The sequence below is a fragment of the Larus michahellis genome, chromosome 3 (genome assembly GCF_964199755.1).
Source record: "Larus michahellis chromosome 3, bLarMic1.1, whole genome shotgun sequence".
NCBI classification, from domain to species: domain Eukaryota; kingdom Metazoa; phylum Chordata; class Aves; order Charadriiformes; family Laridae; genus Larus; species Larus michahellis.
Genome location: NC_133898.1, coordinates 131,114,855 through 131,139,156, shown reverse-complemented (window position 1 = coordinate 131,139,156; position 24,302 = coordinate 131,114,855). Strand labels below are relative to the sequence as shown.

The 24,302-nt window shown below is 53.4% G+C and overlaps 1 protein-coding gene across 4 annotated transcripts in view; it reads right to left on the bottom strand.

Moving 5' to 3' along the window:
* Positions 1-24,302, bottom strand: part of OTOF (otoferlin) — a 122,953-nt gene that overhangs the window by 24,987 nt on the left and 73,664 nt on the right. For all 4 annotated transcript variants that reach the window (XM_074582261.1, XM_074582263.1, XM_074582264.1 and 1 more), the window contains exons 6-26: positions 23,922-23,995; positions 21,007-21,133; positions 20,511-20,565; positions 18,819-18,950; positions 18,296-18,358; positions 17,333-17,417; positions 15,996-16,155; positions 14,551-14,737; positions 13,750-13,936; positions 12,644-12,867; positions 11,392-11,500; positions 10,728-10,911; positions 8,130-8,250; positions 7,561-7,661; positions 7,011-7,101; positions 5,387-5,503; positions 3,060-3,212; positions 2,389-2,578; positions 1,878-2,002; positions 1,174-1,308; positions 347-508 (exon numbers count right to left, since the gene is read on the bottom strand). In XM_074582261.1, coding sequence (XP_074438362.1) covers positions 347-508; positions 1,174-1,308; positions 1,878-2,002; positions 2,389-2,578; positions 3,060-3,212; positions 5,387-5,503; positions 7,011-7,101; positions 7,561-7,661; positions 8,130-8,250; positions 10,728-10,911; positions 11,392-11,500; positions 12,644-12,867; positions 13,750-13,936; positions 14,551-14,737; positions 15,996-16,155; positions 17,333-17,417; positions 18,296-18,358; positions 18,819-18,950; positions 20,511-20,565; positions 21,007-21,133; positions 23,922-23,995 — 2,782 coding nt within the window. The remainder of the gene's footprint in view (positions 1-346; positions 509-1,173; positions 1,309-1,877; positions 2,003-2,388; positions 2,579-3,059; positions 3,213-5,386; positions 5,504-7,010; positions 7,102-7,560; positions 7,662-8,129; positions 8,251-10,727; positions 10,912-11,391; positions 11,501-12,643; positions 12,868-13,749; positions 13,937-14,550; positions 14,738-15,995; positions 16,156-17,332; positions 17,418-18,295; positions 18,359-18,818; positions 18,951-20,510; positions 20,566-21,006; positions 21,134-23,921; positions 23,996-24,302) is intronic.

The window sequence follows — 24,302 nt, the reverse complement described above, 5'->3', positions numbered from 1 at the left end:
AGACCTTCAAATTGGCGTCTCCAAGAACACCAGGACTCCCACTGGCATCTCCCGTATCCCAGTGATGATGCAGAGTTTGGGCTAAAGCAACACTTTAGTGGGGTGTCCTGTCCAGAAGGATGGCTGGGACTCACGGCGCATCATCTTGACCAGCTTAACTGGGCAGGAGCTTCCCTCTCACTGGGCTGGTAGCTGTGCTAAACCCTTCGAGCTTTTCTAGGATGTATGAACTACCTGCTTGTTGCAGCACCTGAGATATACAAGCATGGATTCATCCCTGCTCCCTTGCAACCCTCCATCCCTTCCTTTCCCTCCCTTGGTCTAGGGTGGCTTTGCCAGCCGGTACCTGGAGCAGCTCGAAGGCAGCCAGGAGGTCACCTGCTGTGGAGTTGCCGCGGTAGATCTGGTAGTACTCCAGCTGCGGGGGGAAGCGCGGGGGGCAGTAGTGCTCGTCTGACATCTTCACCACCGGTTTGGCAAAGGTGCGGCCCATGAAGTCAGCTTTGCCCTGGAGAGGCATAGACAGCACTTGGGTTTGCTGACCCAACGTGAGGTCTTCCATGTTAGCGCCACAGCTCTCCCCACCGTGGTCAGAACACGCCTCAGTGGGCCTGGGACACCAAAGCTCAGTGACAACTTTCACTCCTGGCTTCTTCAAATAAGGGGAAAGAGGTCGCCTAGGGCTGGGGCAGCAAGGAGGCCAGGCCTGAGCAACTTTTCTAAAGGGAAAGACTCAGGAAACGTCTCCTTGCCTCCAGCCTCACAAAAGCTCTCGCTTCAGTTCCCAAAAATAAGATATTGAGTCTGAGTTCTTTACACTCAGGGTGGTGAGACACTGGCCCAGGTTGCCCAGAGAGGGGGTGGAGGCCCCATCCCTGGAGACATCCAAGGCCAGGCTGGATGAGGCTCTGAGCAACCTGATCTAGTTGAAGATGTCCCTGCTCACTGCAGGGGGGTTGGACGAGATGGCCTTTAGAGGTCCCTTCCAACCCAACACATTCTGTGATTCTATGATTCTAATGAGCAGCAGAGGCTGCACATGTCATGGGAGATGTGGAGGGGACCATCTTCCAAGAGTCAGGAGAAGAGCTGCACCATCTGCCTGGCCTCCGACTCAGGAGTGATCACAGCATCTAAATCATAAACATTTTCCTTTGCTGGGATTCATCTTACCACCGTGTCCTGGTCATAGATCTCAATGACAATTATGGGAGGGTCATCCCGCATCTCATGGGCTTCTCCATACAGCTCCACATTGTCGAAGACCAGCAGCTGGTCCCAGGTCGGGCAAAGGGTCTCATTGAGAACCTGGAAGAACGGGAGAGAGAGACTTTACTGCTCCAGATAGGGGCTAAGCCCTGTGAAGGGCAGCAGATGGGCCATTGGTCTCAGCCTGGCAGCACTAATGGGCTGCTGCACATTTTTTTTGGACCGGTGAGGCATGGGGTATCTCCCAAGGACTCTTCTGAGAAAAAAACCCCAACCCAACAGCAGGCAAGCAGACACAAATTATTTCCAGCATCCACCAGGCTTGCTAAAGCTTGGCAGCCCTCAACCTGGGATGGGGAGACACAAGACACACTTCAACACGCTCCGGTTTCTCCTAACCGGGCAGGTGAATCGTGGGCACAGGGCCACAGGACAGCTGTGTGCTGGTGTGGGGGACATGTCGCGAAGGTGCTCCTGGGGAAGGGGCTCCTGGAGTCAGTCAAACCCCAGTGCTGTGGCTGCCTTCCCACCCCAGGACCCCATGATCAACCCCGTCCTTGATTCACTAGGAGTCACGAGACCCACGGCAGGGGAGCAGGATGGAGAGCTGATGGGACATGCAACGCCCGAGCCTCACCCAGCCCTCCAGGTCAGGAGACAGTCTTTACCTCGGTGCATTGGCTCTGGGAGATGAAGAAGACTCGTGCAAAGGGGTCCGAAAGGCCACTGCTGTCGGCTGCAAATAAACTCCTGGCTTGGTACATGTGGGCCCGCAGCTGGAACACCTGCTTCTCTGCAAGAGAGAGGGGAAGAGAGACAGCTCGATACGCAGCCTCGGAGCCCAGCCGTGGGGCTCAGCCTGCAGGGAGAGGCCTCGGGGACACGCTTTTGCTCAGGGCCAGCACTGATGAGGGATATAGGCTCAAAGCATGAGTCCCGAATGGATACGGACTTCCTCAGCGTCCTGCTCGCCATGCGCAGAATGACAGCTATGAACTGGGTAAGGAAGAGGGCGCACAGTTCCCACACCCCAGCTCCCCATGGACCTCAGACTGGGACTACTGGAATTATTTCCCCCTTAGCTCCTGCGAGCCCTTGGCCCAAGTGGTGTCCAGCCAGGCTCCCTCCTGCCCTCTCCATGTCCTGTCCCCAGACCCGCTGCAGGCAGGAAGCTCTTACTGGTGTAAAGGAGGCTGATGGGGGGGAAGGACGGCAGGTTTTGGCCTCTGGCTGTCTTCTTCTCCTCGAAGCCACAGGGCAGGCCACTCAGGAAGTCTTTGCGCTGTTTGTTGAGGCCCAGCCACAAGTACATCTCCATCTTGGCCTGAACTGTCCAGCCAGCAGGTCCAAACCCTCTCTTCCCAGGTAGCTGGGCACAAAGGACAGAGGAGTTTACAGGGATACAGGGAAGACCTTAGAGATGGACAGACCACCTCTTGCAGCGTCCATCTCCTTCTGGTGTATTGCTTTTACTGCTGCCCCTTAAAACCAGGGACCCAGCCCTCATCATTTTTGATCATGACACTACTCTGACTCATGCACTATCTTCTTCCCACCACATTGTCTTCCTCTTTCTAAGCCAGCAACCTCTTTTGTGGCCATCTGGATCAAACACCTTTCTCCTTCCAGACATTTCTCACTTACCAGGCTGGGTAAGATCAGTGGGTCACACTTCCTAGCAGCAGACTTCCACCCCTACCAGTAGAGCATGGGTCTGCTTTGCTTAGTACTCAAACCCCAGCAAAACTGGATACCCAGCTCTCTCATCTCCACCTCCCATCCTCCCACTCTGTCCTTCCTCCACCTCCCTCCTCCTGGCTGCAGTTCCCCCAGGGAAGACAGACCGGCACCTTGAGGAAGAGGGTCTTCACTTTGGCGCAGTCCTTGCCCATCTCCTCATCCACAATGGAGTAGAGGATATCCTTGGAAGGGACGCGGGCGTAGGCAATGCGCTTGTTGTTGCTCATCATCCAGATGAAGATGTCGGGAATAGTGTGCTGGGGCTGTGAACAGCAGCGAAGAGCCCTGTTGGTGTCTTAGCTCTTTCTGACCACCGAGGCACCAGCGGGGCTGGAGACCTTCTGAAGGCAAATTCAACAGATGCCCCAGGAGACGGATGCACCTATTGCCACGTTAGGGCCATTGAAATGGTTTTGAGCCTCCCACTGCAGAAGCTCGTCTGCTTAAGTACTGCTCAGAGCTAAGCTCAGCAGGGTGAAGCCTAGCGGGAAAGAAACTGGGATTTACATTTGTTCTAATCTAAAAAAAAAAAAAAAATTTGGATTAGAAAACTAAAGATTTTTCTTCTCTCTTCATTCAGTGGCCATGAGGGCTGTGGGGCATGGGCCATACCTTCATTCCTTACTATGGAAGAGGTTCCGTGTCTGGACAGGTCCCATCGCACCTTATAGTCTGGGTTATGTTCTGCTGTGGTGAGTCAAAGCCAAGGAAGGCCTTGCTGTAACAAAGAGTACGTAGTCGAGGCTGGGAGCCCACCACGGGAAATGAGAACAGGAGGTGCAACAGCTACACCTTCCATGAGGGTCAATAACGGACCCCTCATTTATCAATGATCTGGATGAGGGGATTGAGTGCACCCTCAGTAAGTTTGCAGACAACACCAAACTAGGTGGGAGTGTTGATCTGCTGGAGGGTAGGAAGGCTCTACAGAGGGCCCTGGACAGGCTGGGTCCATGGGCCAAGGCCAACTGTATGAGGTTTAATAAGGCCAAGTGCCAGGTCCTGCATGTCGGCCACAACAACCCCAAGCAACGCTACAGGCTTGGGGCAGAGTGGCTGGAAAGCTGCCCGGCAGAAAAGGACCTGGGGGTGCTGGTGGAGCCAACTTAACATGAGCCAGCAGTGTGCCCAGGTGGCCAAGAAGGCCAACAGCATTCTGGCTTGTATCAGGAACAGCGTGGCCAGCAGGAGCAGGGACGTGATGGTGCCTCTGTACTGGGCACTGGTGAGGCCTCACCTCGAGTGCTGTGTTCAGGTCTGGACCCCTCTGTACAAGAGGGACATTGAGGTGCTGGAGCGTGTCCAGAGGAGAGCGACCAGGCTGGTGAGGGGTCTGGAGACCAGGGCATCTGAGGAGAGGCTGAGGGAGCTGGGCATGTTGAGCTTGGAGAAGAGAAGGCTGAGGGGAGACCTCATTGCCCTCTACAACTCCCTGAAAGGAGGGTGCAGAGAGGTGGGGGTTGGCCTCTTCTCCCAGGGGAATAATGACAGGACCAGAGGAAATGGGCTGAAGCTGCGGCAGGGGAGGTTTAGGTTAGATATCAGGAGGAATTCCTTTACTGAAAGAGTGGTCAGGCACTGGACCAGCCTGCCCAGGGAGGGGGCTGAGTCACCATCCCTAGAGGTATTTAAGGAACATCTGGATGTGGCACTTCAGGGCATGCTCTAGTGGCAGAGATTATAGGGGTTTTTTTTTGTATGCGGATGGTTGGACTCGATGATCTCAAAGGTCCTTTCCAACCATGAAGATTCTATGATTCTATGATAACCCCCCAAAACTGACCCAGTCCTAAACTGTAAAAATATCTGCGGAATGGTGTAATTTTCTGAAAGAGGGAAAAAATATTTTGCAGGTATTTGAAAAATATTTGGAAAATATTTCCTTTGGAAATACCGTGAGCAACTCAACTCTAATATATTGGACTATTATCTCTTACACATGAGCTGGAGTGAAGCAAGAGTGTGCTGCAGCAATAAAAATTAGATGGTTTGAGTTCTGCAAGAGGACAGGGCTTTATCCCACAGCCCTTGGAAGAACCACTGACTTTAACAACTCCCTACCTAGCCAGGGTCAGGAACGGCTCCCTGCTGCTGGCTTTAGCGCTGTGTGGACATGTGCCACCTTCCAATGACCGATCCCCCAGGGAACTGCATGGCCTCGCCACGGCTGGGGCTGGAAAAACTGCCTTCAGCTCAGCTGCAAGGGGACCCAGCTCTGTTACTGGCTGGGGAGAGCTCTTAAATTGGCTTTAGTGCCAACTTGTTCCAACCCAGCAGAGCACGGGCAAGCCTGGAGGCATGGGGCATTATGTAGACTTGGAGCGGCTCCTTGCACAAGAGCAGGGACCTCTCCTGCCTACAGGGTTTGCAGAGAGGTCGCCATCCCCCCCAGGCTGCTGGCCCAGCTAACACCCTCTCTCCGTGCGGAGGGACTCACCTCGTCCGCCAAGAACCGGAGTTTCTGCAAGAAGTTTTGCGCCAGCTTCAGCTTGTCTTTCATGGTGTTCTTCTTCACCTGCGACCGCAGAGTCGTGGCTTGCTGCCCCATGTTCTCCTGCGGTCAAAGGGGAGCCCAGAACATCAGGTGAGCAGGAGCAGAAGGGAGCACAGGGAAGGGGGCAGCACCAGGCAGGTCCCCAGCGTTTGGGAAGGCAGATGCCTTAATCCCACCACCCGCGTCCTGGTGATGGTACTTCTGACACCCGTTCAACAACCTTGGCAGGATACTGGGAGGGCCCCTGGCAGCACAGACATCTGTCCCAGCGGAAGGTACGCAGGACAGAGAGATGTCACCTGTGCTTAGGGCATTTTGGGGTGGCTTCAAGCCTGGTGTTAATGATCTTCTCTCCCCTTCTGCTGACCCAGCTGTAAATCAGCACCTGGCAGTTCAGAAAAGGGGACGTGGAGGCTTTCATGGGTTAAATTCATCTCTCTGTAGGATGCAGCTGGCTACTGACGGCAGTGTCCTTGGCTGTGCCAGCTGGAGAAGCCACCGACTCTTTGTACGTCTCTTTTGCACATCTAAGTCCTTTGCAAGGAGCTGGGCTACCAGCCCCAAACATCTAGGCCACGTCTATTCCTGGAGCAGCTTTGCTCTGCAGGGTTCCCCTAAATCCCTCCTTCCCAGCTCCCTCAGCTGTTTGACAGTAATGTAGCTCCTCCTCCCTCTTCCTGGATTTCTTTCCAAGACAAAGCAGAGGAGTGTGGCGGAGGGGAGGCAGCAGTGTGGACCCAAGAGCCACCTAGCACCCTTTCAAGTGGTGGTCAAGTGCCCAGGTGGCCAAGAAGGCCACCAGCATCCTGGCCTGTGTCAGCACTAGTGGGGCCAGCAGGAGTGGGGCAGTGACCGTCCCCCTGGACTGGGCACTGGGGAGGCCCCACCTCGAGGGCTGTGTCCAGGTTTGGGCCCCTCACGCCAAGAAAGACCTTGAGGGGCTGGAGCGTGTCCAGAGAAGGGCAACGGAGCTGGTGAGGGGTCTGGAGCACAAGTCTGGTGAGGAGCGGCTGAGGGAGCTGGGGGGGTTCAGCCTGGAGAAGAGGAGGCTGAGGGGAGACCTTCTGGCTCTCTACAGCTCCCTGAAAGGAGGGGGTAGCCAGGGGGGGTCGGGCTCTTCTCCCAAGGAACAGGCCATGGCACAAGAGGAAACGGCCTCAAGTTGCGCCAGGGGAGGTTTAGGATGGATATTGGGAACAATTTGCTCCTGGAAAGGGTTGTGAAGCATTGGAAGAGGCTGCCCAGGGCAGTGGTGGAGTCGCCATCCCTGGAGGGATTGAAAAGCCGGGCAGACGTGGTGCTGAGGGACGTGGGGTAGTGGTGGCCTTGGCAGGGTTGGGTTGATGGTTGGACTCGATGATCTGAAAGGTCCCTTCCAACCTAAACAGTTCTGTGGTTCTATGATTCTAAGACTCAAGTGGTCTTGGGCTCCTCTCTTCAGAAATAAACCTCAAACTTTCAATGCAGAGAGACCGGAAAGCAGCACACCTACAGACCAAAGTTCCCCACCACATTGACAAGGTCCAGCTCCTGAGTCCCCCTCCCTGCCTGGCTGAATCCCACTCACCAGCTCCCGCATGCAGGACTTGAGCCTCTCCCGGTCCAGCCTCGTGCGGGAAGAGTGGTGCTGGTCCTTGTCAGCCAACGTCACGAAGCGCCTGGTGGGAAAGGTCGGCAGCATGAATCCCGTGGCAGCCCCTGGGCTCTCCCCAAGCAGCCGGGGCTGGCTGGATCTCTGCCAGCAGGAGGGCACCTCACTGGAGGAAAATGCCCTCGTTCCCCCCCAGGTTTGCAACCCAATCACGGCCAAGTGTCCTGCTTGCACCCCATGCTGAGCGTCACGCATGGGGAGTAGGTGCTGATGGGGTATCAGTCTGTGGAGGCCACAGGACTGAGGCTTTCACCGCTGGTTTGGGGTCTTTGGGGTGCGGGTGTAAGCACCACCTCACCCATGCTCCAAGCCAGAAGGCAGCTGATACAGCATTGAGCCAATGCAGAGAAACGCTTGCCCGTCGTCCAGAGGATAAGGCAAGGTGGGCTTACGCTCAAGACCTCGCCCATAGCCCTGCAGAGAGCAGGGTCCCGCAGTGTGCCAACTTTGCCCATCTTTTACTCACAAGCACCCACTGCTCAGCTCCTCCAGGACCCCTCGGAGCCGGCGCTCCGGATGCGGCTTCTCCGTTTTGATCATTTCCTGCACGTCGTTGAGCCCTTCCTCCTGCGGCATCAACGGGGGAAGAAGTGAGGGGCTGGTTGGGCAGAGCCCCGCCACGGGACAAGGTCCCCCCTGAGGTCCAACCCTGCTTAGAGCAGCCCTGTGGGGGCTGCCGGTGGGAAACATCTGCTGCCTCTCCAGACCTGCCGGCCTCAGGGCTCAGGTCTGGCACACGTTTGGCTCTGGGTGATGGGAATGGTTCCACCGCCCTCCATGAGGCTAGCTGGCCAAGGTCTACACCATGGCTCTGACCCACAGAAAATTCAATGAGCTCTTAGGATTTGGGCATCCAAATTGCGGAGCATTTAGCACTGGGAAATTTCCCCCTTTCTGGCACAGGTTTGCTCGTGGGTCCTTGCACTGTTTGTCCCTGCTTTGTGCCAAGCTGCAGAGATGTGGAGGGAGCCTGGAGGTGCCTCATGCCAACCTCATGCCCCAAGCTGCCTCCCTCCCTCCCCAGCACATACTGACCAGCTTGTCCGCAATCTTGTCCATGATGTTGGCGTTATACAATCTGCGGCGCTGGTCCTGCCACCAGCTCTTGATGTAGATGCAGGGCTTCTTCTCAAAGTACGGCAGGTGGAAGTAGTTCCTGCAAGAGGAGGCAGAACAGATATTCCGTGGTGGTAATGCTCCTATCTCCTACTAACACCCTTTTTCTGAATGCTGCTGAGCATCTCCTGTAGCGTCCTGGCCTTCACAGGAGGCAGAGGTCTCTACCCTTTGCAGAGCTGAGAGGTTTCCATATGCTGGTGGGATGGAGTGGTAATAGTCATGGTACACTTAAAGGGAGGATGAGGCTGAAGAATGGGTTTATGTTTCTTGGGTGCCTGAGCACTGTCTATGAGCCTTGGGATGTCTATGTCTATGAGCCTTGGCGGGTGGGATCCATCCGCTGCAGATCCTGAACTTCACTCTTCAGAGAAGGGCAACGGAGCTGGTGAGGGGTCTGGAGCACAAGTCTGGTGAGGAGCGGCTGAGGGAGCTGGGGGTGTTCAGCCTGGAGAAGAGGAGGCTGAGGGGAGACCTTCTGGCTCTCTACAGCTCCCTGAAAGGAGGGGGTAGCCAGGGGGGGTCGGGCTCTTCTCCCAAGGAACAGGCCATGGCACAAGAGGAAACGGCCTCAAGTTGTGCCAGGGGAGGTTTAGGATGGATATTGGGAACAATTTCCTCCTGGAAAGGGTTGTGAAGCATTGGAAGAGGCTGCCCAGGGCAGTGGTGGAGTCGCCATCCCTGGTGGGGTTGAAAAGCCGGGCAGACGTGGTGCTGAGGGCCATGGGGTAGTGGTGGCCTTGGCAGTGTTGGGTTAATGGTTGTACTCGATGATCTGAAAGGTCCCTTCCAACCAAAACGATTCTATGATTCTTTCTGCACCTGGGATCACCCTTAATTAAAAATCAGCTTCAGCTCATCCTTATGAAGCCATCAGGACACTTCCAGCCAGAAGGTGTCAGCAGAGCCCCATAGTTGAGCATGAGGTTCCCAGCACCCAGGGGATGGAGACATGGATGGACAAGGAACGACCATGAGATGCAGAGCCCAGGGGACACGCTCGAAAAACGTGAGTGCTTCTCATCTCCCTTTGGCATTCACCTTGACGAGGAGCTGGTGAACAAGTGTGGGAACCTCAGGCGGGCACTTCTATCTGGTGCTCAAGTGCCCTCGATTCAGCGTGGTTTGTTTCATTTCCCAATTAAATTAAGTCAGCCGGTTAATTCTATTAACATCTGTCTACTGGTATAACACGGTTAAAATCCACTTTAAGCATATCTCATCAGGTTAAATCCAATTAGCTTTCCTTAGCACTAGCCCTTTGTATTCAAATCCAGGCTGTGGCTGAAGCCCAGCCCAGCCGTCCCAAGACGCCTGTGCTGATCCCCTGCAGTTTGGGGCTTTCTGCCCCAGCCGTCTGGATCTCGTCTGTATTTTAGGGTGGCTGCTCCCTGCACATCACAACGCAGTTTGTAAAGCAGACACAAAAAAACAGTCTTAATTTTACAGCTGGAGAAACTGAGGCAGAGAGAACAGAAGCGATTTGTCCACCGAAAAACAGCTGCGACAGACCCAGGGCAGGACCCAGTTTGCCGAGTCCTGGATCAGTTAAACACCAGAGCGTGGCTGCCAATGACCCATGGGGACAGACGGTCTGCCCAAAAGAGAGATGCTGCAAACTAGGGAGGCGGAGAGGACTTAAAGTCCCAATCTCCTGCCTAACACATTCTTAAGAACTTTTTCCAGCTGCTTTTTGCATCCTCTCCCCTCTGCGCGTCTGGGACCTTGTCCAGCTTTTAAGATCCCAAGTGATGAAGAAAGGCACCTTGTCTCAGCACGAACTGCCTTCACGACTCAAACCTGTGTCTTATCTCCAGCTGGGCTTATCCTTTTCTCCACATGGTGCCCATGACGTCTTTATACGTGGGGCAGCTGGAGAGAGCAGAGCTGCAAAGCCCAGACCTCTCCTCCCCGATGTGCAGTACTGGGCTGTGCCACCAAGGGCGGCAGCGATCCTAGGGAAGGACCCGTTTATAGACCGGTTTCCCAAACGTACAAAACATACGTGTGGAAGCGAACCTGTTTTTTCAGTGCCCACCAACGATTTTTTGAATCCACTGGTTAACTTCATGCCTGTTTGCCAGAGGGGAAGAGCGCTAAAGGTATCAGATAGCCATGAGTTTGGGTGCACATCTGGCCGGGTGGATGGAGGATGTCCTTTGTAGGGTAGCCTGGGAGGTTCAGCCCTTATTGGACATCAGAGAATCCACAGGAATGCTCAGAACTGTAGGGAATGGGGTGGGGGTTCATCTGGCAGAATGTAGCATCCAAGTCAAGGTGTCTACAGGGTGGTATCTAATCTCCCTTTACAGGGCATGGAGAACTGGTCCCCCCTGTTGCTCCCAGGTCTCTTTGGCCAAATGACTCCAGGCCCCGTGAGGACACTGACTCCACCTGTGCAGAGAGCGGGGGGAGCTGGGACACCCAGGGCATGTGGGAACACCTACAGACCATGGTTGAATTGAGAGCCACATCTCTGCCCAGTGGCACGTCAGTGGCCAGGCGGGGCACACTTACCTGTCTGTGACCAGGGGCTTCACGGGTTGAGATGAGGAAACAGAGACCAGCTCTCCATCCTCATCACCTTCATCCTCACTTGAGTTCTGGAGCAGCTCGGACTCCTCCTCCTGCCCATCCCCTCCCTCTTTCTTCCTCCGTAGCGTGGGTTTGGTCATGCCATCGATCTGGTTCCCATAGTTACCTCGAGGAAAAAAAAGTGAAATAGAGTCACAGGGTTTTAACTCCAATCAGGATCAGTCTCTTGGCTTAAATTGAGGTAGTGGAGAAGTTCTGCAGGAACCATGGGGGACAGTGGAGTTCAACTCTCTGAAACCACGCCCAGGAACCATAAATTAGTGATGGGTGTCTGCCCCCTGCTCATGTCCCCTCTTGAGACAGTAGGAACCCCCCCCCTCCCTTCGGTGGCCAGCCTCAGGAGGCACAAAGCCAGGGCGAGAGAGGGAGCAGCTCCACTGGCCACAGCACAGCAGGCACACAGTAGATGATTTGGGGCCCCACGTAGCTTGTGCCGGTAAAGTGGCCAGCACCTTCTCCCTAAACTGAGAGCCCTGCGTGCTCTAGCATGTCTTGGTATGGAAAATGGGGAGTCCACCCTGCTCCTGGCCTTGGATCCTGCATTCCCCACCAGGCACGCTTCACCCTCCCCAAAAAAACAACCAACCTATTGTGACCTCGAAGTTGATGGGTTTGTCACCAATCTTCCTGTCGATCATAGTAGCCTCCAGGAAGGCTCCAAAGAGAAAGAACTCCTCCATCTTCCCAGTGCAGTTCTGCAGGAGAAATCACGGGGATCAGGGCTGAGGTCACACGGAGAGACACCAAGGAGGACAGGTCCCCTTGGGCAGAGGGGTGCATGACCTGGCACCTCTGAGCACCCTCATGGGCTTTTTGAAGGCGAGATATCACTGCTCAGGCTTTCAAGGGGACCGTGAGGTTTTTCTCTCCCCCGGCCTGAGCCATCTCCAGGCTCATTGCAGAGAGAGTTCAATTAAAGCTTTTAGCCTAACTTTTGAATGTGTTGAGATCGGTCACCACTTGCACGTGAGGGCCTGTCTAAGGGACATTCAGGAATATGAGCCTGAGTTTATTCACAAATTGAACTAATCAAAGCACACCAAACCATCTGCCTGGATGCTCTTTCAGAACTGGAATGGCTTTATTTCCAGGCGGCTTCATTTCCCCCAGGGGTGAATTACAGCCACGTTGCTTCTGAAGGAGAGCTTTTGCAGAGAGGGTGTGCGTCCATCAGACTTCTCCATTTCTGCTACACGCTGTTGGCTCATATGGATTGACATATGTGGGCATCCCCAGGTAGGACAAGCCCGGATGTGTCTGTTTATGCAGAGAACAGACAGCATTCCTGACGGCTCTACACATCAGGACTAAAGCTGTGGGGCTTTTCCTGTCAGGAAACAGCCGTTCAATTTCTCTGACCAGTTTCACCCTGCCAGAATTGGTTGGGATACAGATTAGGTCCTCGGCTTCTCTCTGAAATCCATCTTCAGGATGGGAGTGAGACAACTGGCGTTAGGAGATGGCTTTCTTTGTCGTTGTCTAACTCCCGACCAGAGAAACATTTCAAAGTTTACGATCCTAAACTTTGAAACTTCAGTCTAACTCTAGTCCAACTTTGGTTGGACTAGAGGACTTTTAAAGGTCCCTTCCAACCCAACACTTTCTATGATCTTCCCTCACTCAGATGTTTCTTCTGCTCAGTACTCCTAAGAGAGGTCATTTGATCATTTGAATGCTCATAAAATCTGAAATCCTTGCAAGATTTGCTTTCATTGTGCTGCCAGATCCAGAAAACTTAGGACAACACTAAATGAAATCCTTGGTTTATGAGATCAAAGATAAAAGACACAAGAGGCCTAAGACCCATGACTGACAGCTGTAGGGCTAGGGCGACTTACATCAGCAACTGATGGAGCCTGCTCGACTTGCACCTCGGTGGAGCTGTTGATCTCCGGGTTGGTGGTGTCCAAGATCTCCACAGCAAGACTCATCAAAAGCCTGGCCCGGAAGGAGACGCCTTCACCCAGACCCTCATTCAGCTCTTGGTGCTCGTCCATCAGGGTGTAGTTCCGAGTGGAGCCGTACATGTTCACCCACGCGGGGCCAAAGGTGGGCAGGAAGCCTGCAGCAGAGCAAACATGTACGTTGGGGAGGGGATGTGCAAGGAAGAGGGCATGTCTTTGACTCAGGATACAAACTTGCTCATGGATTGGCATCACTTTCCTGGTCTGTGTACGGTGATGTGGGCTTCAACATACACATGTGTGTCCATGGAAATGCATGCTTGCAACCATGCCTGGAGACAGCTTTGCAGTGATGAGGACTGTGCAGTGCACTAGCCCAAAGACAGAGGTGAGTCTCCCGTTGGGCAAGTTACCCAAAGTGAGAGTGAAGACAAAGGAACACCCCATTAGTCCCCTTTCTAGAGCCATCTTTGGTTTCACGTTGGTCCTACCCACGTGTGCTGGTGTGTTCACGTGTGCATGAATGGGGGAGACTGTCAAGAAAAAAAAAAAATTCTTCCCAGGAAGAGTGGTCAGACACTGGAATAGGCTGCCCAGGGAGGTGGTGGAGTCACCATCCCTGGATGTGTTTAAGGGTCGTTTAGATGTGGTGTTGGGGGATCTGGTGTAGGGGAGAACTCTGTAGAGTGGAGTTGATGGTTGGGCTCGATGATCCCAAGGGTCTTTTCCAACCTAAATGATTCTATGATTCTACATTCATCCATTCATGGCAATGAATATTTTGGAAGGGGAAGTTGATCTTGGGTGTCTTTGCTTTCAGATATTGGACTGGAGGCTTGTGACAGGGCTCAGCTTTCAAAGAGCGTGTGTCCAGTGACCTCAGAAGACCACTGCAGTGAATCAAAGTCTCTCCAGCTGCGCACCAAGAAGCAGCTATCTCCAGGGGTGGGGAAGGAGCCTACACTATTTTGCTTAACTCTCTGCCAAAGGGATGTCTCGCTACCGTGATGAAGGTAGATCGGTCTGCCCCCCCACCTTACCTTTGTCTCCTTCATTAGAGATCTTCCGCAAATCAATGAAATGGGTACCAATGGCCACATCATTGACTTTGTCTGAGTCTCGGATCTGGATCTTTATCCGCTTGCACAATGGGGGGAACATTTCCGTGAAGACTATTTGCTCGTTCCAGAGAGGCTCATAGCTGCTTTTCTGTACAGATGTCTTCCCCTGCCGAGTGGGAGGAGGCAGATGTTTGCCAAGGGTTTGAGCTCCCAAGCCATCCCTCGCAACCTGAGCTGCTCCCTTGCTAATGACCACTGAAACATGCATCTGTCTTGTGACTCTCCTCTCCCAAGGAACAGGCGATGGCACAAGAGGAAGCAGCCTCAAGTTGCGCCAGGGGAGGTTTAGGATGGATATTGGGAACAATTTCTTCCTGGAAAGGGTTGTGAAGCATTGGAAGAGGCTGCCCAGGGCAGTGGTGGAGTCGCCATCCCTGGAGGGATTGAAAAGCCGGGCAGACGTGGTGCTGAGGGCCATGGGGTAGTGGTGGCCTTGGCAGTGTTGGGTTAACAATTGGACTCGATGATCTGAAAGGTCTCTTCCAACCAAAACAATACTATGATTCTAAGCTCCTTTCCTCAACTGGAAAGTGCTGCAAATCCGTCATAGTCTGCACAAAAGAGGGGAAACATAGCGAACAAGGTGGCTTTGCCATGCATCTCCACATCTGCATACCAGGACAACTGAGACCATCTCTGGCCACCTGCACAATAGCTGGTCCCACTCATGTTACCTCCCAGGTATCGCACACACGCTGGTATCGCACGCAGCTTGCTCACCTTCTGCCCTGCAAAGACCACCTGCACGTAGGGATCCACCAAGTCCTTGTTCTCCCCAATGAGAGCCTTCTTCACATTGGCCATGATGCTGGCGTTCATACGGGGCAGCCCCTCTGCTCGATAGATCTTGATGTAGAAACGAGCCCACTGCCTCTCCGGAGGGACCCCGTCCGGGAGGAGGAGGTTCCTGCAACGTCAATGGATAGGGTTGGAAACAGCTGCTGGGGCTGGCAGGTTTCTCAGGAGAGGATAACCAAAGGGGGAGAAACTGCCTCACTTTCTGAGCACGGGCTCTGTGGTGGTGAAACGATGACCATTCCTGTGCCCATACCTTTTATTGCTATCTTGTTTCTGCCCATCCTCCTGTTTTGGGGTGGGGACTGGTGGTTTCATCAGCAAAAACTTAGAGGAGCCCCTTGAGGTCCCCCTGGGACAATGTGCATTCCACTAAAGGAACATAATCATTGTTGTCCGTGGAGTCTAGGGGACAATTGAGCTCAGCCTAATTTAGACACCCAAAGCAGGCCATGTGAAAGGGGTGTTAGAAGAGGCCTTTTGCTTTATCAGGGCACAAGGGGAGCTGGGTGATTATTTTGGGGGGAAACTTGAGCTCCACCAGATTGTTTTTTCTTGGCACATTTGGCTTTCCTTTCCTGGGGGAAGAAATGAGAGCCAGGGGGGATGCTGCGAACAAAACGATTTTTAGAGGAATCGCTGGAGTTGCCAGTGCAAAAGTGGGATAATATCACCACTACAGCATGGGACACTGCCCCACAATGGTTCAGGTGGTGCCTCGAGCCCACTTCCCCAGCAAGTCAAGAAAGCTGCACTGGCATTTTTCTACTAGTCTGGGTTTCTGACCATGTGGTGAGGGGCTGTGAGGTAGGCTTGAAAGCCTGCGGTTGCACTTGGAGGTATTTAATTAGCCTGAAATATTTTGGGGCCATAACCAAGTTTTAAACTCTCCCGATTTTTCTTCCACGGCCTTTTAGATGCTCTGGGGAGTCACAGAGCCTTGCCCACCCACGCAGCCTGGGAAACCTCAGCCAGACCTCCCCGCTCTGCCCTGGCAGTGAGTGATGAGACCCCATCCCAACTATCCAAGGGCCAACAGGAGCATTAGGGCAGTGGGGACATCAAGTTGGTTGACATCAGACTGGTGTTGGTATAGGGAGCTCAACAACCAGCAGATGGTCTGACCTCATAGAAATGATTGGTTTGTACTTGATATAGCCCGGATTTGCACCCGTAATCTGCTACGTTCTCTCTTTTCAGCAACTTATTTTGTCCCTCTGGTTTTCACAGCACAAGGGAAGTACGGGTACTAGGAGGGCCGTCAGCCTCATCCAGAAGGGATGCTGTCCTCCTTGCACAAGCCAAGGTGAAGAGACATGAAAAATCACTCCCAAGCAAGGCTACGTGAAGCTGGCTCGGCAGATCCTTACCCTTCGATATCATCCTCGTCTGTCTCATTGGCTTTGTGTGGCGTCTTGATGTTGTCCCCTTTCCCTACCACAGCGATGTCACACTTCAGGTAACCTTTCAGCCCGGCGGTGAGATCCTCGGGGTCAGAAAGGATGGCCCATTTGTGGTAGAACTGGTGCTCTGGAAGCCAGGGGACAAGACAGGCATTTATCAGAAGGAGACACAGCATCCACTCGAGTGGGGGGACCTGCACATATGCGTGAGGGACATCTTCAGGTGGGAGGAATTCAGAAAGAATCCCCTGAAAAATTCAGTAGGGAGATGTGTCGTGTGTTGAAGACAGAGAAGCAACAGGATGAACTGTCTGAAGGGGGGGTGGGGTCTCCATCCCTGGACGTCACCATCCCTGGAGGTATTTAAAAGATGTATAGTCACAGAGCTTAAGTACATGGTTTAGTGGTGGACTTGGCAGTGTTGGGTTAATGGTTGGACTCAATGACCTTAAGGGTCTTTTCCAACCTAAACGATTCTATGATTCTAAGTCTTTAAGGTCTCAGATGCCTTTTGGATGGTGTTAGAAAGACTTAATCCTTCTGGGGAGCAGAGAAGCAGACCAGATGTTCCCTTAATGTCCCCCTCCTCATCTGCTGACAACCTCTCACATGCAGGCTCTGGAGGCCTCATTTACATCTTAGCCCTCAGGCTTACTTGTAGAGGCAGAGTGCTGCAATAGGTGTGACACTGGAGCAAGATAAAAAAACAAAACCACGGGGATTTTGGAGGTATCTTTTTTTTTGAAGGGGTGTTGTGTGTTCAGCTCTGGCATGTGGCGAGCACCAGGTCCTCAAAGGAGCATTGCTCAATGCGACAGGAACGCCAATCAACCTCTCCCTCTTCTCCGTTGCACGCCAGGCATCTTCCTTCCTTGGTTTAAACGCCAGCCACAGAGGGCGAGATCCAGCCCCTGACCTTCAGCTATCCGGAAGGTCGATATCTTGCCTAAGCAAGTCACCTTGGGCTTCCTTCCTCAGCAGGTCAGTGGAGAGAGACCAGCACACCCAGAGGGCATCTCAGCCCTTCTTTCAGGGGGGGATACCCAGCCTTCTCCGGAGGTGCTGAGTGCTCTTTCCTGACCACAGACAGAGCCCAGGTGACTTGATTATATCTGGGATACCGAAATTAGGTTAGGTAAGCATCACCCAAGGAAACCAGCACCCGCCCAGCTACCTTGCAAGGACATTTGTTCCAAGGTGCCAGTAGGCACATAGAATCGTGGAATGCCAGGTTGGAAGGGACCTCAGGGATCATCTAGTCCAACCTTTCTCGGCTGGACTGGTTGCAAACAGCGTTGACGTACCAGGCTGAGTATAAACAGTCCCAACGTCCATCTTGAAGGACCCTACCAAAGTGCCACTCCGCAGGAGGTTTTTTGAGTGGATCACCTGGAAATTGAGAGAAGAAAAAAAAAAAAAAAAAAAAAAAAAATCAGACTTTTTTTCCATGCCCGGGGAGCCATGAGGCTCTTTCCAGAGGTGTTCAGTGTCAGATGGGAAAGATGCTGATGCATTTTCCTTGGTCTGTGCAGGACCCTGGTCTGCACAAGGACACTAAGAGGCATGGTGGGGTCAGCAGCTCTTGCTTAGCAGTATTGCAAGCAAACGTATACTTGGATTGAATACAACAAAATGCAAAGAAATCAACCTTTAAAACAAGATGCAGCTTTCCAGCCACTACGGCAACAAGCACTGGGACATTTATGTGAAGAAAGGGTCTTTAGGGTGCTCGAAATCCACGGGATTCCCTTTGTGGGAGAAATTACACAGCCGCTCTGTGCATGGGATGGATACGGATACTCCTAACTCGCGTGTTTTGGTCAACGCATGTGCAAATCCCGTCCATCGCCCTCCCGCGGGGCTGTGGGGAGGGCTGCAGCCTCTGCTTTGCTCTCAGCACCTGCAGCCCTCAGTTTCCACCACAGCTCTGCCCGTCTCGTGCCCCAGGAAATCCCTTGGCAGGCTCGGGAAGGTCTTGCTGCTCTCCAAGCCTGAACTCATCCCAAGACAGGTTTAGTTCCTCCCGGCTTTGAAATACCAGCGATCAGCCACGGAGGGAGACAGCGAAGGCAGAAGGGGAGCTGTGTGGACCCAGCAATGAAGCTCAGCAACAGAAAGGGGGGCTGGGGGCCTGCAAAAGAGGTGAGGCTCGTAGGGCCGTGGGGGTCTCACATCAAGGACCTTAAATCCATCCCCAGCGCAAACGCAAAACGGGCTGGTTTCCTCCAAAGCCCCAGGAAAAGGACAATGCAACCGTGCTCACTTACGGACAGCTTGATGATCTTGTCGAACATGACATCTGGGGGGACGTGGAAATCGAAGACGAAGTACTGAAAGGGAAAGAGCAGCCGTGAGGGCAGGAGAGCCGGGGTGGGCTCCTTTTGGGTTGAAAGGCGGTGTTTTTGTGCATGCTGCAGCTGGAGAAGCTGTGACTGCCTGGAGGAGCATCCTACAGCACATGTCACAGCAGGGACGGATCCGTGTGAGCCCCAGCACTGGTGGCCTCTGCAGCCTGGGCAACTAGAAGGAAGCACTAACTTCTCAGAAAAACAGAAAAATTTAGCACAGATCAAACGAGTGAGCTTTTTACCGTTTTTGCAAAATACCAGAGGCCAAAGGCTTCATTTCTCCTTCTGCGCGGTTTGAAATTTCATCTTATTCTGACAGGAGGTGACAGAAGAAATAAAAAGAAAAAAAGCCCAAGTGACAAGAAATGACAGTTAATTGACTAACAGGAATGTAGACCCCGAGGGGAGGATAGCTGTGGGCACCACCGGAGGACAGACCCACCTCGTTGTAGTAAGGGCAATTGGTCGATTCCTTCATGGACGTGTATTTCTTCTCCTCTCCGACCTCCACGCAGACCACGGGGTCCATGTTGAGCCCAACCAGCTGCCGGGCCTCGATGATGGTGACACTGACCTGGGGAGAGCGATTCGTGCGCCTCCTGAGAGCAGCACCAGGTGCCGCTCGCTGCCGTAACCCCCGTCTCCCCGTCTCCCGTTTTTGGAGACATTTTCAGCGCAACGGTGGCAGCTCTGAGGTCTACTGGTCACACCAAAGACCCCGGGCTGCTCAGACCAGCCTGAGCACGCTGCGACGCAGGGTGGGGTGCAGAAGACCGCGGGCATCCCTCTTGCTTCAGCCCCACAGCATGGGGGGCTTCATGCGAGGTGTGAAGTCAAATGGATTTAGCTAAGCTGTGGGAGCAGAGCTCGGTTGGTGAGACCCCAGATGGCTTCACTGCCTTCTGCTAGAAAGCACGAAGGGTTGCAGTTGGACTAGAAGATCGCTGTAGGTCCCTTCAAACTGAAATTTCTATTCTATTCTTTTCTGTTCTATTCTTTTCTGTTCTATTCTTTTCTGTTCTATTCTTTTCTGTTCTATTCCACTCCAATCCTAAACGGCAGCTGGTAAAGGGTAGCAGAGCCCTCTGAGGGCTCTGTGTTCCTCTTGGTTGTAATTTGTTTTGTACCTTTCCCCTCCTCTTAATGTTCTTCATGCTCCCCCCGCCTGGACCAAGCACACGCATTCCCTGTAAGCCTCACAACTGGGTCTGCAGCGGGTGCCGCAAATGTTCTGCGATAAATCTCTAACCAAAGTCATTATTTGCGTGGTTCCCGAGATATCCCCAGGAATGTGTTGCTGTGCTGAGAGGTGAGGACATCAAGCTAAATTGCTGCTGAATCAGCACGACTTGGTGAAAATGAGAAGAGGAGCCAATTGCTGGCACCAATTAGTAAAAGAAAAGGGAGCAGCACGGACCACCTGAGCCTTGGGAAACTGAAAGAGTTGTTCTAACTCGAGATAAGGTGGCAGGAACAGAGCGTCGCTGAAGAGGACAACAGCAGCCATGTATCAGCCTATTTGAGGAAATCCAGTGAGCAATCTACTGCCAGCCAGGGCTCACCAATCTTGAACGTTGGCCAACATACTGAAAACTCTTGGGTAGGACGAGGGGGAAGGGTTTTACACTGGAAGAGGGGAGATTGAGATGAGATATGAGGAAGAAATTTTTCGCTCTGAGGGTAGTGAGCCCCTGGCCCAGGTTGCCCAGAGAAGCTGTGGCTGCCCCATCCCTGGAGGGGTTCAAGGCCAGGTTGGCCGGGGCTTGGAGCAACCTGGGCTGGTGGGAGGTGTCCCTGCCCAGGGCAGGGGGTGCCACTGGGTGGCCTTTAAGGTCCCTTCCCACCCAAACCATTCCGTGATTCCATCATTCTATGAAATGTATTGGAGACAGCCCATTTCAATCACAGGTTAATTTGTGCTTTTTGGGCTCCACGTGATGGAAAGCAAAACCAGTTCAGTATTCAGCCTTGAGTTGGTTGCTCGACCATTTAAATGCCAGCTCTTGGGAGGTTGTGCTTTGTGAGTGCAGTGCGTTGAAACCCAGCACGAACTTGTTCCCTGCAAAAGGGTCCCCCCACTCCCTGCATTGCGACCCCCGTGAGCTGAGGCTGGGGGCACAACGTTGTCACCTACCTGGTAATCCATTGGCCTCCCAGCACTCGGCTCCATTTTGATGTCAGGCTTGGACCTTTGGAGAGGCAGAAGAAACCCTCAGTCAAACCACACATGGACATGCTACCAGCCGTGACAGAGCATTTCAAGTGTTCAAGGTCAGATTGGACGGGGCTTGGAGCAACCCGGTCTAGTGGGAGGTGTCCCTGCCCAGGGCGGGGGGTTGGAACTAGATGATCTTTAAGGTCCCTTCCAACTCTAACCATTCTATGTTTTGCAGGGTCACCCCTCGAAGCTCCCGCCCTCTTGGAATCTGAGGAACATGAACCCTGGGGGCTGTGAAACATCACTGAACGTTGGTGCTCTTCAAAGCAGGTCAGGTATTATCAAAAAACCCGCCAGCTGCGTGGGGCAGTGTGATTTCCAACATACCCCACCTCGGGGGACACACGGCTGCGGGGTGTCTGCCAGGGTGTCCTCGCCTCCTGGCTTGCACAAGCTCACATCTGGCTCTCACCTCTTATTCGAGACATTGGTGGTGACGGCTGTGACGGAGGCCAAGGAGATGGTGTCTGGCTCCAGTCCACATCCCTGTCTCACGGCTTTTCGGTCCAGGTCTTCTGCCTCCAAAACAGCGGGTTCATCTGCATAAAGGAGACAAAAGAATGTCTCTTATTGTTTCCACTCGGTGAATAATTAAAGGTGAAGAGAAAGGTAACCAATACGTCCTATCAACCTCCCCTGATAATACAAAGAACAATAGTCACCAGCTCAGGTCACAGACAAGCTGGTCGAGAAAGGGATTAAAAAAGAGGCATTGCCTCCCGTGACACATTACCCGGCCTGGGCAGTGCGCCTGCATGGGGCTTTGTGAAGGCAAAAAGAAAACGGAAAATAACAACCACCCCAGACTTCAAGGGTTGAAAGAGCGTTCGGGCAAGTGTTGCAGCTCTAACTACCAGAAGAGCAGTTGCAAGGAGAACCAACCATCTAGCTGTGGGGTAGAGGGGTCTGAAAAAAACAGGAGAAAGGGGTCATTTTCCAAGAAGAAAAATTGCTGCAGGGAGGGTCAAGACCCCAGACCCTGTTGGCACTGAGACACAGCTGTGTTGTCCACTGGTCTATTGGAAGAAGTTCTGAGATACTCCTTCCCTGTGCACAATCCATGTGCATGTCCTGCCTGCCCCTCCCGCCTTCACTCTGGTCAAGAAATGACCACAAAGCAGCAATGTTGGTTTTTTTATGTTGGGTCAAACCCACCAGCATAGCTGTTGGGTCACTGGTTTGCTTTGGTGGCACAGCAGGGTAGCACCAAATCCACTCATACTGCTCCTGGGAAGCAGGTTCCCCGTCTCTTTACTAACCTGGGCAAGCTCATAGCTTGCTCCAGGAGATCGGCACGCTCCAGGAGACCAGAAATCAGGTTTCCCACCATAGTCTGCTCTGGTTTTGTGAGGTAACATGGGCTTCAGCTGAAGCGAGGGAGATCTGGGCTGGGTGTTAGGAAAAGCTTTCCGTTGGGGTGGAAAGACACACTGCTGCAGGTTGGGTGGGGAAAGGGTGTCCTCATCTGAAATGGGAGTTTTTGAGATTGAGTCAGAACCACAGGAGCTGGGAAGGACCAAAACAGACCTGACCCTCCCACATGCGGGTGGGCAGACAGAACAGCACTCTCCCAGCTTGGCTTTTGGTGAATGAGTGGGTCTGTTTGACCTGAGCAGGACCGGCAGTCTGTACGGGACGGCAAAAGGAGAGCAGACCATGGTACAAGAGGGATGCTGGCCTGGCCAACCGGGAGTTTCCCTCTCCAGATCCTGCAGGCTCTGGGAAAAGGCTTTTGCAATGATACGCCTTGTGCTAGCACCTCCCTGGCTTACACGCCAACACCTGACCCTGGGGAAGCCCATGAGCACTGCAGCGTGTAGTCTGACGGGAGGATGTCACACATCCCCCCATCCCACCACCAGCTGGCCAGACCAAGGGTAGGAACCACGATGGAGACGGCACTCGCGCTGAGAGAGGAGGGCATCCGACAGCCGGAGGAGCGCGGATAGCTGGGGAAGAAGCAATTGCTGCATTAATATCAGTTGCCAGGGAGTGCAGGGAAAGAGGGGGAAGGTGGAAGAAGGAGCCCCACGGCTGTGTGGCACTGACCACACCATGCGATAACTCAGCTGTGTCACCACCGTTCCCTGACCACAGGTAAATCCCCCCCCGGCTAAGGCACTCTACTACCGCACACCCTCCTCCTGCCTTCGCATCCCAGCTGCTTTCCCCGTGGCCTTGCCTGAAGCTTTAACCACGAGATGAACACCCAGCCACGGGGGAGAGAGGGAGGCCACCCAGGTTCCAACGCCATGCCTTCCCGCAGGCTGCCAGTGCCTCTACCCACACTCATGTCCCAGGCCAAATTCCTCTTTTCCCATCCTTAAACCTGGAGATTTGCCCAGACACACTATCTAAAGCAACGCTTTGTCCTTGCCTGCAAACATTCCCCCATTTCTTTGCCGTTGAAACCCAATCCTTTGGTCTGAATGGAAACAACGACGAATTTCCGATGGCTGACCCTCCCGTGTGTTTCCAGAAAGGCGTCCGATTTCAGCGCCCGCAGCAGCTGAGCCCTTCCTTTGGTGGTGCCGCTGCTGCAGCCTGCGCCCAGCAAGGGGCAAGGGCTAAAGCCGGCTTTGCATTGTCACATTTGCAAATCGTCCCTAAAAATCATAGAACCATAGAATGGGTTGGGTTGGAAGGGACCTTAAAGATCACCCGGTTCCAACCCCTTGCCCTGGGCAGGGACACCTCCCACTAGACCAGGTTGCTCAAAGCACCATCCAACCTGGCCAAATAAGCTGGAAGGTGCCTGCATGAGGCCCAGGTGTTGCCACAGGTGGGATATCACAAGGTGGGTGGTGTCTGGCCAAGCCTTCAGTGGGAAACTCCCTCCACCAGTTCCTACTTCCCATTTCCCCTTGGAGCCCCTCCAGCTCTCCTCCCGAGCACCCAACGCTCCTTGTCTAATCCCCAAGTCACTGACCAGCTCTGCCTGCTTTGGGGACAGACCTTTTAGTAGGTCCTGTAGCGATAGGACAAGGGGTAATGGCTTTAAACTGAAAAAGGGGAGATTCAGACTAGATAGAAGGAAGAAATTGTTTATGCGGAGGGTGGTGAGCCCCTGGCCCAGGTTGCCCAGAGAAGCTGTGGCTGCCCCATCCCTGGAGGGGTTCAAGGCCAGGTTGGCCGGGGCTTGGAGCAACCTGGTCTAGGTGAAGATATAGATGTAGATGTCCCTGCCCATGGCAGGGAGTTGGTGTAGATGGCCTTTGAAGTTCCCTTGCCACCCAAACCATTCTGTGAGTCTATGGGGTCCCTCAGGTGCTTTCCTGGGATGTGGAGGACAGCCAAAGAGCCGCACTGGAGCAGGGAACAACATACCTTGCTTCCGATGGTCATCCTTTGATGGACGTGTCTTGCCAAGCTTCATGGCTGAAAAAACTCCTTTCCCGGCTCTGGAAGAAGAGGGAAAGAAAAAAACCCACAACCATCAATTCCCGTATTTTAGTGCTGTTTTCTGGAATTTGGGGGTGGGAACAGGAGGAACCTTTCACAGGAAGAGAGGAAACATCAGCTGAAAGACTAAGCAAACATGCCACAGGGCCGAGTCAAGGTCGCAGCTAAACGCACTGCCTTCGAATCTTGGCTCTCCTTTTTTTGTCCCAGGAAATGCCACAACTTGGGATAAAACACACTCAACTCTTCCCCCCGACCCGTGGCTCCCGCCTCTGCTGCTGGCCCCTGCTGCGCGCGCACTTCTCA